Source organism: Phocoena sinus, chromosome X (assembly GCF_008692025.1).
Source record: "Phocoena sinus isolate mPhoSin1 chromosome X, mPhoSin1.pri, whole genome shotgun sequence".
In the NCBI taxonomy this organism is placed as follows: domain Eukaryota; kingdom Metazoa; phylum Chordata; class Mammalia; order Artiodactyla; family Phocoenidae; genus Phocoena; species Phocoena sinus.
Genome location: NC_045784.1, coordinates 47716719 through 47733605, shown reverse-complemented (window position 1 = coordinate 47733605; position 16887 = coordinate 47716719). Strand labels below are relative to the sequence as shown.

Here is a 16887-nt window from a genome sequence, read left to right as displayed (position 1 = left end):
CACATTCAAGGGGCAGGTGGGAAGAGGTGGGGCAGCTACTCCACCTTTATCCTCTGCTTTTTTCTCAAGCTAAGGGACTCCCCTTCCCCCCCAGCCCCCCAACGGAGCTGGCTGCCCAAAGGACACTTTCTTATTTGCTGTTCTTTCTTCTCCACTCCCTCTGCTCCCTTTCCCCACCCCACCCCACCCCCAGGAATTCAACTGTCCCAGGGGCCTACCTCTGAGCCTGGAGGCTGAGGGCTGCTGGGAGAACCATGCACTGGGGTTCAGGAGGCCTGAGTGCTAGGGCTGGCTTCTGCCCACAATAGCATCTCACCAGTTCCTCACAATGAGAAGCACACACATATTCTCCCCATTTTGCAGATGGGGGAAATCGGGGTCCAGAGTTGTGAAGCGATTCCCCATGTCACCAGGGTGTTAATGGCTGAGGTCCAGTCTGGGGTCCTATTAGCTGTCTTGAGATTAAGCCAAGGCTAAAGCTGGGAGAAGGGAGAGGGGGTGCTGCTGGCCAGGGATGGGGAGAGCTGGGAGCTGAAATTCTCGGAAAGAGGTAAGGGTCCAGTTCCAGTGGTAAAGTCATGGTCCTCAAACTCAGCTAGATGGTAGACCTACTCTGCCAGTAAGCCCAGAAGCACATGCTCAAGGGCACCTGCCAGGCAGGGGCATGAAGCTACCAGAAACAATTTTTGGAATGAGTTTGCTATTTCACTAACAGTAAGTTGTCATGGGAAAATTCCAAACTCTCTTATACTTCTTGACACTTATTTTGTGGTTTTGTTTGGTTTCTATATTTGAACTGAATTTGAATGGGGGATGGGATACCATTGTCTTTTCTCTGCCATTCCGCCTCTAGTAGGAATCCCGCCCTGATCTGAGAAGCTGCCAAGGAGAGTGGGGCTGGATTCTGTGTCCATCTCTGGCTGGGTTTGCACACGTTTCTCAGTGTGTTGATAGCTTTGTGTTGGGCTGCAGCCTGTGGTCTGTGGGTTTATGTATCTGTGTGCATAGTTTTGTGTCTTTGTGGATGTGCGGTTCTGTTGGCTTTCAAGTTCAAGCCACATTGCTCTGTGGGTGGGGGAGCACTATGCTCTTTCCCTTCTTTGTCTCATGGACTCCTCAAAACCAGGGAGCTGTGATTATTATCCTATTTTCCACACAAGGAAACTGAGTCTCAGATAGATGGAGAGGCTTGCCCAGGGTCACACAGCTAGTAAGTGAGGGTGTTGGGATTTAACTGAGGTCTGTGTTACTCCTGAGCCAGATGTTCCTAGTGAAGGCTTCACAACACCTTAACCCATGCAGTCTGGTCAGTGAATGTGATCATGCCACCCTTCTTTGGAATGGTCAAGTACCGCAGGTTTTTAATTATTGACTTTGTTTTTTTAATAAATAAGACCAGATTCAAGGTGATCCCTGAAATAATGTCACTGTCATAAGCATTCAGGTACCCATTGCAGGGAAATTGGGTAGAGCCCACAGCTTGCCTGGTGCCACCTCGGAGGCCTGGCTCCACCTCATTCACTAGAATCCCTCCTTGACTAGGGCTTCTGGAGTTCACCCCCAAAAAAGTACAGTTAGATTTGAATTTCAGATGTACAACAAAAAATTTTTAGTATAGCATAATACATTTTTAGTATGCATGAGGCATGCTTATACTAAGAAATTATTCATTGCTTATCTGAAAGTCAAACATAACTGAGCATCCTGTATTTTATCTGGCCATCCTGTCCCTGGCCTCTCCCTCCCCTGAGCTTCCCAGTCCCGACAGGCTGACCCCCTTGCACTTCCTGAGCCGCACTTAGCTTTTCCTGAATGAGAGTTTCTTGTCTTTGAGATTGGGCGCTCCCTCAGGGTCAGGATCAAGATTGCCCTTCGGCCTGCTGAGGGGCCTGTCAGAGGGCGCACCCCACGCCCACAGCAGAGCCAGGGCCACACCCAGGCATCCTGGGGTGCCCAGGGCGTGTTTCCCATCAGTGACAAGAGACGCCTGAGTATGGCTGTGTGTGCACACCCTGTGCCAAGCGTGTTGCATGTGGACGTGTGAGCAGCTTTATGGTTCTCACCAGGTCTTTACGGTTTTCTCCACCCCCACCCCAGACCAGGGATCGAACCTGTGCCCCCTGCATTGGAAGCATTTGGTGGTGTGACTTTCGTGGCGGGGAGGGAGATGCCCTTTGTGGCCTCTGTTCTAATGCCAGTGGTCAAGGGGGCAGTGCTGGTGGAAGACCTTGTCAGGTGTGTGGGTGTGAGTGTCGATGTACGTGCATGTGTAAGAGAGAATGTTGTGGATTATCAACCATAAAAAATGGACTGGAGGACTTCCCTGGTGGTCCAGTGGTTAAGACTCCACACTTCCACTGCCAGGGGCGCAAGTTCCATCCCTGGTCGGGGAACTAAGATCCTACATGCGGAGCAGCTTGGCCAAAAAAATTAAATTAAATGTAAAAAATTGGACTGGAGAAAATCAGTGCAGGACTTAAGGGGTGTGGGGATGGGATGGGGAAGTGGGAAGGGCTGTGATATCTAGGGGAGGGGAAGGACCCCCCTTCAGAGCTCCCTGAGGGCAGAGATAGGATTTTCAGCTCCCCCAGCACAGAATCTACCAGGCTCAGAGCAGAGCTCAGAAGTATTGGGGCGACTAAACTAAGCTGAAGGAAGCCAGGGAGTTCAGCAGGGTCTTGAGGGGCCATAGAGAACCAGCTGGGAAGCTTCTATTTTCCCCATGGGCAATGGGGAGTCATGGAAGGTTCTTGCACAGATAAGTGGCATGACCTGAGCTGGAGGTCCATCTAGCCACCCGAAGGGAGCAAGACCTGGGGCCAAGGGGGCCACTAAGGGGAAACATAGGAGGAAACAGGGAAATGTAGGCAGAGGGACAGGGAGGGGGAGCCCTTCAATAGGAGAGAGATGGATCTTGAATCTTCCCTCAGTGGAGCCCTGCCTGGTTCTTGGCCAGGCCTAGGCTCCTGAACTGAAGCCCTGTTGTCATAATCTGTGGGCAGGCTTGGGGGTGTTGCTCTTACTAGCCGCACTAGCTCATGACTTTCGGAAGCACTGACGCGCACCTCTGCCCCTCTAGATTCCCCTCTTTCCGAGCTTCCTCTTGGAGAGCAGGGTTAAGAAGTCCAGTCTCAGATCAGTCTGCTACAAGTCTGTCACTGACTTGCTGTGTGACCTCGGGCAAGTCACTGCCCCTCTCGCTGCCTTCATCTCTTCATTAGAAACTGGGCTGACAGTCCCTGCCCCTCTCACCTGGGAATCCAGGGTGTCCCCGAATATTTGAATCCCATTCTGCATGGCTGCCTGCAAGGAGGCAGAGAGAAAGGAGGGGCAGGCCCATCTGTGCGCTCCCAGGTGAGGTGGGTGAGGAGGGAGCAGAGAGTGGGCCAGAGCAAGGCCACAGAGGGTGGCATGGTCACCCTATCCCTGGGACAAGCAGTGGAGAGAGGGAGAGGCCCCAACTAGGGGCCCCACTGCCCTGTACCGACTGGGTGGGAGGGCTTGCCCAGGGAGGGCTGCCTGCTTTGAGGTGTGGAGACAGGGCCAGGTGGGCGCCTCCAGGCCCAAGGAGGCAGACAAGGGGCACCTGGGACCCTGGCACCTATGTGTGTAACCCTGAGAGGGGTCTCTGCACGATGGGGTGCCTGGCTTTGCTCTCTGGATCTCTGGTCCTTTCAGCTGCTCTCTGTGTCTCTCACTTTCTCTAGCCATATTGTCTCTCGACCTATGTCTCTGCATGTGCCGCCCTCCAGGTGATTCATCCCCCTCAACCCCAAGCCCAGGGGGAGGACAGGGCAGGACCAGGCCAGGATGTGCTGAGCAGGGCAGGGTAAGCAGCCCAGCTGAGCTGAGAGGAGCACCTTCTCCCTCCCAGCCAGGGCCCTGCCTGCTCAGGTGGGAAAGGAAATAAGGAAACTGCACCCAAAGCCAGGTACAGAGTGGGGGTGGGGGCCTCAGCCTGTGGCCTGGGGCACCTTGTTCCTTCAGGGCTGGGAGGGGACCATGGCCTGAGGCCCCTCGGGCCTTTGCGACTGGATTGTAGCCTGGATGGAGTCAGAGACCCTGGGAAGCTGCTGGAACCCTGTGGGTTGGGCTACTCCCTTCCCTCCAGGACTGGGAGAGCTAAAATTCCCTGCTGCTCTTTCTGCCTGTGACCCGGTAGGGTATCTTTGTGTTGTAGCTGTATGTTTTTGCAACAGAGGCCGCGTGTGAAACCATGACTATTTAGACCACGAGGCAAGTGTCATGTGGGTGTGTATACCTGAGCCCCTAAGACCCAGGGACTCCATGGACATGTTTGTTTCATGAGTATGACATAGTAAATTATGCCATGTGTCTGTGATTGTGTGTCTGTGTTTCTGGGTACATGCTGGCATGTGACTTTGTGCTGTTTTGCCACTGTGCAAGGTTGTGTCTGACATGGTATAATGACCCTGTGTGGCTATAGTCTTGTCAATGTGTGAACCGTTTGCAGGTGTGTGAACCTGCAACACCATATCCTGGTGTTTATGACACCCTGTGGCCCTGCAATTGTGAGGTACAGGATAAATGGCACTGTATATCTTTGTGACTCGGTGGAATCATATTTGAAGAGTATGTAAGTGGGTATATGATGGTAAGTGGTTGGGTGATCGTTGTATGAGGCTGTGTGTGAAATTGTAGATTTGCCACTGTGTGACTTGCATCTTTGTGACTGTGCATGGCCACGTTTGCTGGTGCATGTGATACTGTGAGGCTGTGTGATAATATGTGAAGTTGTGACTGTGGGTCTTTGTGACTATGTGTGACCAGGTTTTCAGAAGTGTGATTGCACATGATTGGATGTTTGAACTTGTGCGGCCCCAAAGTTAAGTGAAACAGTGTAAATAACCCCATGTGTCTCTGTGACTGGGTGGACCCACTTGTGACTGGTCATATATGAGACTGTGTGACACAGGTTAACAGACTCTCTGTGGCTGTGAGAGGCCACGTGGCTGTGGCACAGCAAAACTGGCACCATATGTGGTTGGGAGCTCTGGGGGCTCTTGGCTGCCATTCACCCTCTCGTCCTCACACCTGTTTGCCTGCATCCTTCCCTACAACAGCTTTTCATGGCTCCCTTCTGCCCACAGGATAGTCATCCAGCTCCTCAGACTGCCATGCAGGGCTTGCCCTCTCTACTCTACTCTTCCCCCTCCCCTTCGTCTCTATCATCTGAGACCCACCACAGCTCCCTGCCCATCCAGGCCACACTCCTTCCCTTAGGACATGCCATCCCTTGGTGCGGGGAGGGGGGTGTTCCTCACACCTCCCAGACTGAATCTTCTCTCCCCAATGTGACCATCATCTCCCCCAGGCCCAAAGACAAAGGTAGGTAGGGAGCCCACAGTGAAAGAAGAGGGACAGTGCAAAAAGGCCTCCCTTTTCTGAATTTTTTTGCCTGTTTAAAGCTGTTCCTATGACCTGAACTCTGGGTGCTGGCTGTGTGTTTGTGTGTGTAGGTGTGGAAATAGAGGATAGTACAGATTAGTGAGAAGCTGGCATTTTAAGAAGCAAAACTTTTGTTCATGAAATATAATTTCATCATTTTCAGCTATATAAAACCATAGAAAAGGAAGTCCAGATATCCTCAGGACCTTAAGAAAAAAGGTGAAGAATGGTTTAGGCTCAGCATCTCACTGTGGCTAAATAAACAAGAGTGCAAGCATGTACACAAACCATAGGCTGCTCGTGCTCACCCCCAGCCTGGTTAAACTCCCTAATAATAATGCCTGCTGACATAACAAGAAATCAATGTACTAATCACAAAGAACTCTTGTCTGTTACTGAAAACAGCCAGCCACAACCCTGGGCCTGGCTCCCCGTCCGACGGCTGGGGTAAAGGCTTCCCAGAAAGGCAGTGTGGCCAGGAAAGGGGCTCAGGAAAACCCGATATCACAGGTACCTGCTAAGACATACAGCTTCCCAGTTGGGGTAATCAGTTGCTTCATACCCAGTTTCTCCCTTTCTGCAGGGCTGCACCAGGGAAACCGTATCCTGGTTAAAAGTTTGTCCCTTGACCCTGGCCAGAGCCTTGAGCCTCATCCAGAAGGTCCCCAGCGACTTCGCTCAGACCCAGGTCCCCCCACTGAAACCCCCAGCCAGCGTCCTTCACCACTGAAGCGGGCACCGGGCCCAAAGCCACAGGGTAAGTGGGTCCAGAGAGGGGCAGAAGAATGGCCCATGAGAGGGGACACAGGAGGGGAAAGGTTGGCCAGTGGGAGAGGAGAAGGCTTGTTAGAAGGACAGGAAGCACTGTGGTCTAGGGGCAAAGGGCTGAGACCTGGGGCTAACATGTGCATACTGGCATCTCACCTCAGGCCTGCTCTGTGCCTACCTCAGGCAAAGGTACAGACTGGGGGTTTGTGGAGGGGCCTGTGGTCTGGCTATGACAGCCAACTCCAAACTCAGCCCATTGGGATCTCCCCTCTTTTTCCCATCCATCTCTCTAGTCCCCCCAAAGCCCAGCTACCTGCAGATGCCCCGGATGCCCCCACCACCTGAGCCCATCCCACCCCCGCCATCACGCCCACTGCCTGCAGACCCCCGAGTAGCCAAGGGCCTGGCCTCCAGGGCAGAGGCCAGCCTCAGTTCTGCAGCAGTATCCTCACTGATTGAGAAATTTGAAAGGTGAGTCTGGTCCCCAGGGGACCCTGTGGGGGTAGGGTGGGCCTGGGATATAAAGGACAGTTGTAAGACAGGCCTCTCAGTCAAGCTCATACCCTGCCTTCATGTGTGTCCACCACCCACCTCAGAGAGCCTGTGATTGTTGCCTCGGATAGGCCAGCCCCTGGCCCCAGCCCAGGTCCCGCAGAGCCAGCCATGTTGCCACAGCCACCCCTGCAGCCACCAGTGCCCCACCTCCCCGAGGGCGAGGCCTCCCGCTGCCTGTTCCTGCTGGCTCCCGGGCCCCGGGACGGTGAGAAGGTGCCCAATCGGGACAGCGGTATTGACAGCATCAGCTCACCATCCAACAGCGAGGAGACCTGCTTCATCAGTGATGATGGGCCCCCCAGCCACAGCCTCTGCCCTGGGCTCCCTGCCCTGGCCAGTGTCCCTGTTGCTTTGGCCGACCCCCACCGACCCAGCTCCCAGGAGGTTGATAGTGACCTGGAGGAGGAGGATGACGAGGAGGAGGATGAGAAGGACAGAGAAATCCCAGTGCCCCCGATGGAGAGACAAGAGTCTGTGGAGGTACTGACCCACGTTCACCGAGAGGCAGGACTGTGTGGAGAAATCAGGAGCCTGGCTTTTACACTTGCTTCTTCCCCCAGCTCAGTATTTCTTGAAACAGGGCATTGTTTCCACTTGGAATGTTTGGCTTCCCTGGTCTCCTGGTACTAAATATCAGTAGCAGACCTGTACGCTGTCCTCCCATCACTGTAAATACAAAAATGACCATGGACAGTTCCAAATGCCCACTAGGAAAATTGTTCTACCCTCATCCAAGAACCACTAGCTGGACCTCAGTTTTTCCATCTTGAAGATGGGCATCATCGTTGGGGATCTTTAAAGTCCTGTTCCAACTAGAAAATCCCCAGATTCAGTAGCTATGTGACATTGGGCAAGTCTCTGCTGCCCCACCACAGCCTCAGTTTCCTTATTTGTAAAATGGAAAGTCTCACATCCAGAGAGACTTCCAGACAGCTGGCCTCCGGAGGGCCACAAGAGCTTAGAGCCCCCTAGGAACCTGAGGCTGTGGACAAAGGCTCTCAGCAGCAGGAATCCCTTTCTGTGCCCCAGCAGCCTAACACTGCTTCCAAAGGCATCCTTGCACTTAATTAGGTTGCAGCCAGAATACCTGCTCCGCCAGAACCCGGCTCAAATGTGGGGGCCGAGGTCTGGGACTCAGCAAATATGTGTCCAGTGAACAGGCAAGTGGCCCAACAGGCAATGAGTTTTATACATTTTTATACTTTTGGGTTTTCCTCACACCCCAGGTACTCAGTAAGCCTTTGCTGACAGTGAACTGAGTGGGTGAATAAATAACATTTATAGTCTACTTAATCCATAGTCTAATATGTTTTATTTATATTAAATGATTTTGTTTTCTCAATTACAAATGGACTTAGGTCCTATTATTATCTGTATATGTAGATGAAGAGACTTAAATACAGAGCATTTATACAACTTATGCAGGCTAGTAAATGTCAGAGCTAGGATTTGGACCCAGAAAGTCTGACTTTCCAGCCCACACCTTAACCACTACACTATGCTGAATGAATAGAGGGAGCAGATGGCTGGGTGAATGAGTGACCGAATGAGGAGTGCACAGTATCAGAATTGAGGGGTGACCTTTACGAAACACGGGGGAGTTAGGGGTGAACCTGTGGGGCTTATGGGTTCAGGGATGGGAGGTAGGGTTATCTCGGGGTGGCATTAGGCTTAGAGTAGCATTTGCACTATCTGAGAATTCTGGGGGTTTTGTGAAGATTAGGGTACAGGATGATGGACCAGCAGTTGCCTCTTCTCTCTGCAGTTGACTGTGCAGCAGAAGGTGTTCCACATTGCCAATGAGCTCCTGCAAACCGAGAAAGCCTATGTTTCCAGGCTCCACCTCCTGGATCAGGTGAATGGTCCCTCAGGGGTGCCGGGGCACCAGGACCTGGTAGGCGGGTGCCAAGGAGGAAGTGATAGGACCTGAGCCCAACCCTACCATTGGGGCCAGAATCTAGAGTTTGGTAAGGCTCCCCTCTGACCTTGACCCCCATCCTATCCCTGAAGCCAACTCTGATTCATGACCCCAAGCTTGATCTTTGTATCAACCCTCATTCCTAAACCTGGGTAGGTATACCAGCCCTGACTGCAACTCTGACCCAGATCCTGAATTAACCCCTGGCTGTGAACCACACTCTGAACCTCATTCTAACCCTGGACCTATTCCTGACCCCCAAACCCACTAGAATCCCTAAGGGTAGGAATTTTTGTCTGCTTTGTTCACTGCCTGGCACACAGGCAGTGAACAAAAATATTTGTTAAATGAATGGATCTAATTCCAAACTTCTCTCTGACCCTGACCCTGATCCTGACTTCTCATTGTTCCAATGCCTACCTTCAGATCCTAACCTTGACAACCTGAAATCCAACCCCACATTATAAGCCAAACTCCATTCCCTCACTCCTCAGTCTCAAGATCAGTGCTGATCCCAAAACTCCACAGAGCTGCCCAAAGACACTGCCCTCACCTGCCAGTTGCCCCTTGCCCAGCTAAGCCCCAGGCCCCACTGGGCTGATCTCTCCTGCCCTGCCCCATAGGTGTTCTGCGCCCGGCTGCTGGAAGAAGCTCGGAACCGCAGTTCCTTCCCGGCTGACGTCGTCCATGGCATCTTCTCTAACATCTGCTCCATCTATTGCTTCCACCAGCAGTTCCTGCTGCCTGAGCTAGAGAAGCGCATGGAGGAATGGTGAGGGGCCCCAGACCTAGGCTGCCCGCCTTCCTGTCCACTTGCCTGCCGAGCCCAGGCCAGATGTGTGCACGAGAGTTCGTTCCTGCCTGCCCTCTCCTCTCACCACCTTTCACAGAAAGAATCAGGCCTAACCTCTGCTTTCTAGGCCCTCCCAATCTATAATGAAAGACAGATCAGGACTCAGAAAATTACAACAGAATAATAGCAAAGCTCTAAAGAGTATGAGGTTAGGAGCCAAACTGGCTGGGGTCAAATTCCAGTTCTGCCTCTTGCTAGCTTTATGATGTTAAGCGAGTTTCTTAAATTACTCTGCTTCAGTTTTCTCAGCTGTGAAATGAGGGTAATAGTAATAGCCTACCTTGTAGGGTTATTTTAAGGATTAAATGAGTTGATACATGTAGAGAGCTTAAAACAGTACTTGGTATGTAATAAGTGCTAAATGAATGTGAGCTGTTGTTTTTTTTTGTTGTTTTGTTTGTTTTTGTTTGTTTTTATCAGTGCTATGATAGAGCTGAGAATGGGAGGCTGTGGGAATCCAGATAAAGGGACCAAAACTAGCCTGGGGGTTAAAGAAGGATTCAGGGAGGAGGTGAGATCTGAGCTGAGTCCTGAGGTAGAAGGGCAAGGTTCATAGGCAGTCTCCTGGCTTCCAAGCTCTCCTCTTCCAATTCATCCTTTAGCATCTACACCACCTGCCATAATGGTCTTTCTGAACAACAATCAGACCATGTCACTTCCTGATTAAATCATCTCCATGCTCCCCACACCCACAGGATAAAGCGTGTCTGTGTGACCACAGACGGCTGGCATGAAGTCACTTCCTACATCTCCCCAGCTACTATGACCCCTGAGGGCTGAACCAGGGCTGGTTCTCATGTCTCCCCCAGCAGACTGTGACCAATGAAGGCTGGGACCAGGTTTGGTCCTCTGTGTCCTCCAGTAGACTGTGACTCCTGAGGAGTGCAACCAGGCCTGGTTACTTTGCCCTCCCCTACCTGACAGTGACCCTCTCAGGGCTCAGCTAAGTGTGACTCATTTGTGTCCCCAGAATCACCCAGCACAAGGCTGGGCACAGAATCAAAAAGCAGTGTATGAAGTGGCCCTTGCAGTAAGGTCAGAGCGGGTATTCCAGGACGTGTCATCCCTTGTGCTCAAGGCAGGGCAGAGTTGGGGTGGGTGGCAGCCCAGGCCGTGGTCTCAGGTCAAACTGAGCCTTTTGGCCTACTTTGTTTATAATATAAGCAGCATTTCCAAAGGAGCAGACTGGCTGAGAGGTAGATTTCCAGGACTGAGATAAGACCGGCCTACAGGGTGGGGACATTGTGGGGGACAAGGATCAGCAGGACCACATCAGCCCCTGTTTCCCCCTAGGGACCGCTACCCACGCATTGGAGACATCCTGCAGAAGCTGGCACCCTTCCTCAAGATGTACGGCGAGTATGTGAAGAACTTTGACCGGGCCGTGGAGCTGGTCAACACCTGGACAGAGCGCTCTACCCAGTTTAAAGTGATCATCCATGAGGTGCAGGTAAGCAGTGAAGCTGGATGGGGCCGACTGGGGTGGACAGGTCTGCAGGGACCCAGTCAAGGGTCTTTGGCCAGACCTGAACCCTCCTGCTTCTGCCTGTCACAGAAGGAGGAAGCCTGTGGCAACCTGACCTTGCAGCACCACATGCTGGAGCCTGTGCAGCGCATCCCCCGTTATGAGCTGCTTCTCAAGGACTATCTGTTAAAGCTGCCCCATGGCTCCCCGGACAGCAAGGATGCCCAAAGTGAGTGCACACAACGGGCCCTGTCCCCCCAACCCCAAGACTTAACTCACAGGGTCAGCCTTCCATTGCCACGTAATTGAGATCTCAGAATAGGACCTCCAAACTGAAAGGCCCACCTTGAGGGTCCAGAATGAGACCCCAGGATGAACCTCCAGGTTGAGATCTCTACCTGAGCACCCAGACAGAACATTCAGGAGTCCCCCCCCCCCAGTCTGAAGTTCCCAACTGGAACTCCAGAGTTTGAGGGGCATACCCAGAAAGATCCCCTAAAGGGAGCCATCTGTTTCCTAGGTTGAGACCCCAAGGCTGACCCCTTGACTTCTCCTCAAACGAAGTTGTCCCAAGTGCAAAATGAAACTGAGTCTAAACCCCCAGGGACTGAGCCACCAGGCTAAGAGCCCAGACTGACCCTCTCAGGCCAAGTCCTCTTTACTGAATCTCCACAGCTGAGCTCCCCAGAAAGAGGCTTGTCTCATCAAGCCCCTGACTTTCCATCCTCCACATTAGAGCTCCACTCCGTATCCACCAGCCACTACACAGAATGACCCTCCCAAAAGAACCCCCATGTCTGATCAGAACCCCACAGAATCACCTCTCCAGAACTGAGCACCTCAGACTGGACTCCATATTTTCTGCCTCCCAGATTTGGATCTCTAGGCTGAGATACCACCTCCTTAGACAAGTACTCACACACTGAACCACTAGAAAAGTGTTTCAGTCTGATTTCTTCAGTATGAGACCCACTCCTCAGGGTCACACCCCAAAGAGTGCTGCCCAGAGTCTCCCCAACTTTCTCTCCCCAGACTGTTACTTCCATTCATTCCTTCATTAATATAACAGCTATTTACTGAGCACCTCGGTGTTCTGTGCATTGTCCTAGGCACATGGGACATGGAGGTGAACAAGACAGACAAGGTCCTTGATCTCAGGGAGTATGTATTATACTCGGGGAGATAGTAGACAAAAGTCATAAATACACTGGAGAACATTAGATAGGTGCTATGTGTGATTCAGAGAATAAGAGGGTAATGTGACAGTGACTGGGGGTCAACTTTAGATTGGGTGGCCCCTCAGAATAGAGGATATTTGAGTCAAATCTGAATAAGAAGAAGGGAGCCACGTGCTGAGTAGGGAAGAGCATGTTCCAGGCAGAGGCAACAGCAGGTGCAGAGTTCCTAAGGGGGGTGGGGGTGGGGCAGGGGGTGGCAGCTTGCATATCTCTGGACCAACAAGAGGACCAGTGTGACATGAGCATGACCAGTGAAGGTAGAATGGTGGAAGAAATAGGGCTGGAGACAGGAGCAAGACTTTGAAGGCCAAGATGAGGAGGTGGATTTTATTCTGAGTGCAGTGGGTAGCCATGGCAAGGTTTTGATTAGGATCACTTGAGGAGCCAGAAAGGGAGCCGAGAGACCAGTTAGAAGCCTTTTGCAATAATCTGAGTGGGAAAGGTTGGCTTGATGAGAATGGTAGCAGTGGAAGTAGTGAGAAATGGTTGGATTCAGAATATATTATATTTGAAAGTAGCACTGAAAGAACTAGGGTGAATGGGTGTGGGGCTTGGGAGAAAGAGTCAAGAATGACTTGCATGCATATTTTTGGCTGGTGGTGATGGTTCCTGAGATGAGTTTAGGACTTTGATTTGGAGTTAGATGAGCCTAGAATCCCAGGGAGAGAGATTTGGATGTCACTAGCACAGGGATAGTGTGCAAAGCCATGAGGCTGGCCATAGTCACCAAGGGATTGAGTGTAAATGGAGAAGAAAAGGGGGCCAAGGACAAAGCTGAGGGAGGTGGAATCAGCAAAGGAGACTTAGAAGGAATAGCCTAAAGGTAGGAGGAAAACCAAGAAAATGTGGGGTCCTGGAAGCCACAAGGGTCGGGAGCAGACAGTTGTGTCCACTGCTGTGTCCACTTCCTACACTGAGCCCCTTCCACCCCACCAGATGGGGCACTTTGCTACCAAGCCTGGACTTCTAGAAAGAGCTAGAACACTAGAAAATTTGATAGCTGAACTCTACAAACAGACCTCTGCAGACTAAGTGCCTTAGTCCTTTCCCCGAAATGAGAATCCCCACTGAGGTATCAGGATGAACTATAAAACCTAAACCTCTAGAAAAAGCCTTCCAGACTGACTACCTGGGATGAGCCCCATAGACTGACATCTCCAACCTGAGCCCTCAGGCTGAACCCAGTTTGAGGTCCCAGTTATAGATCCCCCACACTGGTTTCCCCAAACTAACGTCCCCAGACTGAGTTTCCAAAATGCTCTCCCCACCCGGGGTGCTGAGAGTGGGTTCCCAGTCACAGCCCTCGGCCTGAGGTCCCAGAGGGAGATTCCCCCAAAAGAGCTTCCCAGTCTCATCTCCTTAGCCACCATTTTATAGACAGGTATTGCCAAACTGAGCACCCTAGATTACCCCCCGCCATTTACTGTCGCTCAGACTGAGACTTCTAGCTTGACCCCAAAAGAATGACTCTCCAGATGATGATGATACCTACCTCATAGAATTGTTTTGAGGATAAATGAGATGATCCAGGTGAAGCTATTAGCACAGTACCTGGCACATGGTAAAGACTCAATAAATGTTAGTTGTTTTTATTACTGAATGCCCTGACTGATGCCCTCCATACTGAATGCCCCTAAAATCAGCCCCCAGATTGAGTTCACCTAATTTAGGTTCCTGTTTTATACCAATCTCAGCCCTATCTGAGTCCCTAGAATGAACTTCAGAGCTTGAGCTTGGCCAGCTGAGCTCCCCACATTGAGCCCAAAGATGAACCCCCCAGAAAGAACTTCCCAATCCAGTTTTCTGAGCTGCTCAGTATGAAAATCTCTGAATGAGAGCCAGCCTGAGATGTGCTCACTAAGCTCCCCAGCCCAAGGTCTTAAGCTGACCTCTCTATTTTTTTTACCCCTCAAGACTCAAATCCCCAGGTAGAGCCCCAGAAAGTACCTCCAGGTCTGAGCCCCCACTGAATCCTGGTTCCCCAGACTGACTCCCCCACTTTCTACTTCCCAGACTGAACTCTGGAGCCTGGACCCTAGACTCCCCAAACCAGGCCAGCTGGAACTCCTGGCCTGAGCAGCCTACCCTGAGCCCAAGACTGAACTCAAACCAAGATCCCAGACTGCCAAGCCCAGACCAGGCCCACCAGAGCTTCCAGACCAAGCTCCTACACAAAGCTCCCCAAAGCGCACTCCCTAGCCTGAACCCCCAAGTGAAATCCTGGACTGAAATCCCCACACTGAATCCCCAGACAGAGCCTACACACACTGGACCCCTGTAAATGCCAGTCTGTACCTCACACAATACGCTTTGATAGCAAAGCGGTCTGAGCCCAGCAGCCTCCACAGGCCTGAACTTATATGCCCACAGCTTGCCGGAGTCTTCTTCCTGTCCCCTTCCCGGGGCACTGCCTACCTGCACAACCCAGCATGCCCATTGCCCTGGGGTAGGGGAGATGCAGAATGTGTGGGAGAAAGGGCAGCTCTGATGTCAGCTCTGCTGCCTCCCAGGCAGATAGCCTAGGGCCGGCACCTCTTCTCTCTGAGTCTCAATTTCCTCATTGGACAAACAGGGCACATAGGGTTGTTGTGACAATTGAATGATGGCATGCAAAGCATCTGTTCAGGAGCCCAGGAGAGGATGGTGAGACCTTGGCCCCATCCTAGGGAGCTCCTAGTCTGCTGAGGGATGCAGATATATAAATACACAGTGGATACGTAGTGTGACTGGTGGGACAGAGGGGAGCAAAGGGGAAGGTGGAAATCCAGACAGTATCCTAATCCAGCCTGGGAACTCAGGGCAGGCTTATAGGAGGAGGTGAGCTGAATTCAGAAGACTGAGCTGGCCAGGTGAAGCAAGACAGGACATGTTTAGAGAGGTGCAAGTGGAGAAAGCTGGAGAGGTCAACAGAAGCCAGATCACCAAGGGCCTTGAATGCCAGGCTAAAGGACTGGGTCTTTACCCTGAAGGCAAAGGGAAACCACTGACAGATTTGAACAGAGGAGTGACAGCAAGCTGTATGTGAGAATGCTCCCTCTGGCAGCTAGGACGGAAAAGGGCTGGGAGGTTGGAGATGCACCTGAAAGGCCTGAACTGGGTTAGGGGCCACAGATCTTGAGCACCAAGACTTGGTCATGGAGGTCATTTTCCTTGGTCATTTTTCCCTAGGAAAATAACACTTGGTTTGCCAACCATGTGGACCCTCTTCAGAAGCACCTGTGCTCCTCCATTACAGGCATATTTTCTGAGTGGGAAAATACAGCACCGTGCAGACAAGAGAGGGGTGCAGTGCAGCTGGGCCTCAAGCATGGGCAAGATTTGTTAGTGTGTGGAGATGCATAGGGATTTATTTCGGTTTTTTTCTGATACCTGGTCACAATAGGAAATATGGAAATACAGGAAAGCTGAAAGAGGCAGGGAAGAAAATCACCTATGATACGAGACTCCAGAGAATAAGCGTGAGGAACATTTTGACATATTTTCTTCCTGGTGTTTTTTATACACGTATATTTGTGAAATTGAGATCATTTGGTATATACAAGTTTGTATCCTTTCCTTTTCTTAAAATGTCCTGAGCATTTCACAGATTATGAAAAACCCTACCAAAGCATCATTTGCAAAGGTTGTTTAGTATTGCATTATATGAATGCACATTTATTTAACTGGGTTGTTTCTGGTTTGACACTGTTGTAAACACCACTGCAATGAAAGTGTATTTGTACATAAAACGTGTACTTTCTTAGTATAGATTCCTATAATCAGAATTATTGAGACAAAGAATAGGATCATCTCTTTGCTTCATCTGACTTTTTTCTGATTATAAAAGTAATACGTGTTCTCTGTCAAAAATATGGAAAAAGAAGACAATAAAAATCACCCATAGTCCCATCATCCAGAGACAACTTGTTAAACATGGGTATATTTCCTTCCAGTTACATGTGTAACTATTATTGTTGTTTTTTTAATGGTAATAATAATCTTAAGCTTGCGTTTTATTGGCTGCCAGCTATTTCATGTCCTGTGATTCTGCTATTGTGGCATTAATTGAGTCAGTTTCTGATTTTAAGTGATGTTGCTATGGACATCTTTGAGGCTGGCACTTTCTGGAATGGGAAGGGTGTGGTCAGGCCAGGAGGAGGTATTCAGAAGCTCCCAAGAGCCTTTTCTCTGCTAGCCCCCCCATCTGACCTCCCACTCTGCCCGCAGAGTCTCTGGAGCTGATAGCCACAGCAGCAGAGCACTCTAATGCTGCCATCCGCAAAATGGTGAGTGGTCCTTCTAACCCCTGCCCTTCCTTGGCCAAGCCACCTATCTCGATCTCCGTTCTGGGGTGGGGGGCTTGCGACTTGTGGACATCTGAGGGGAGGCCAGCACCCCAAACCCTGCCTTTTATTCACTGTCTCCTGCCAGGAACGAATGCACAAGCTGCTGAAGGTATATGAGCTGCTAGGGGGTGAGGAAGACATTGTCAGCCCCACTAAAGAGCTCATAAAAGAAGGCCACATCCTTAAGCTGTCAGCAAAGAATGGGACCACTCAAGACCGATACCTCATACTAGTAAGTGCCACGGGTAGGGGTGCATGCCCCCCACCCCTGCCCGCCACATTGACCTGGTACTCACTCAAGGCTATACTTCCTGCTCTCCATTCTTTCCTCTACTAACTCATTGTATTTTCACTAC

The 16887-nt window shown here is 51.1% G+C and overlaps 1 protein-coding gene across 1 annotated transcript in view; it reads left to right on the top strand.

The window, feature by feature from the left end:
• Positions 1 to 16887, top strand: part of FGD1 (FYVE, RhoGEF and PH domain containing 1) — a 36384-nt gene that overhangs the window by 11131 nt on the left and 8366 nt on the right. The window contains exons 2-10 of the mRNA XM_032619915.1: positions 5993 to 6166; positions 6471 to 6648; positions 6774 to 7212; positions 8498 to 8587; positions 9274 to 9422; positions 10797 to 10953; positions 11059 to 11197; positions 16413 to 16471; positions 16617 to 16763. Of these exons, the coding sequence (XP_032475806.1) occupies positions 5993 to 6166; positions 6471 to 6648; positions 6774 to 7212; positions 8498 to 8587; positions 9274 to 9422; positions 10797 to 10953; positions 11059 to 11197; positions 16413 to 16471; positions 16617 to 16763 (1532 nt within the window). The remainder of the gene's footprint in view (positions 1 to 5992; positions 6167 to 6470; positions 6649 to 6773; positions 7213 to 8497; positions 8588 to 9273; positions 9423 to 10796; positions 10954 to 11058; positions 11198 to 16412; positions 16472 to 16616; positions 16764 to 16887) is intronic.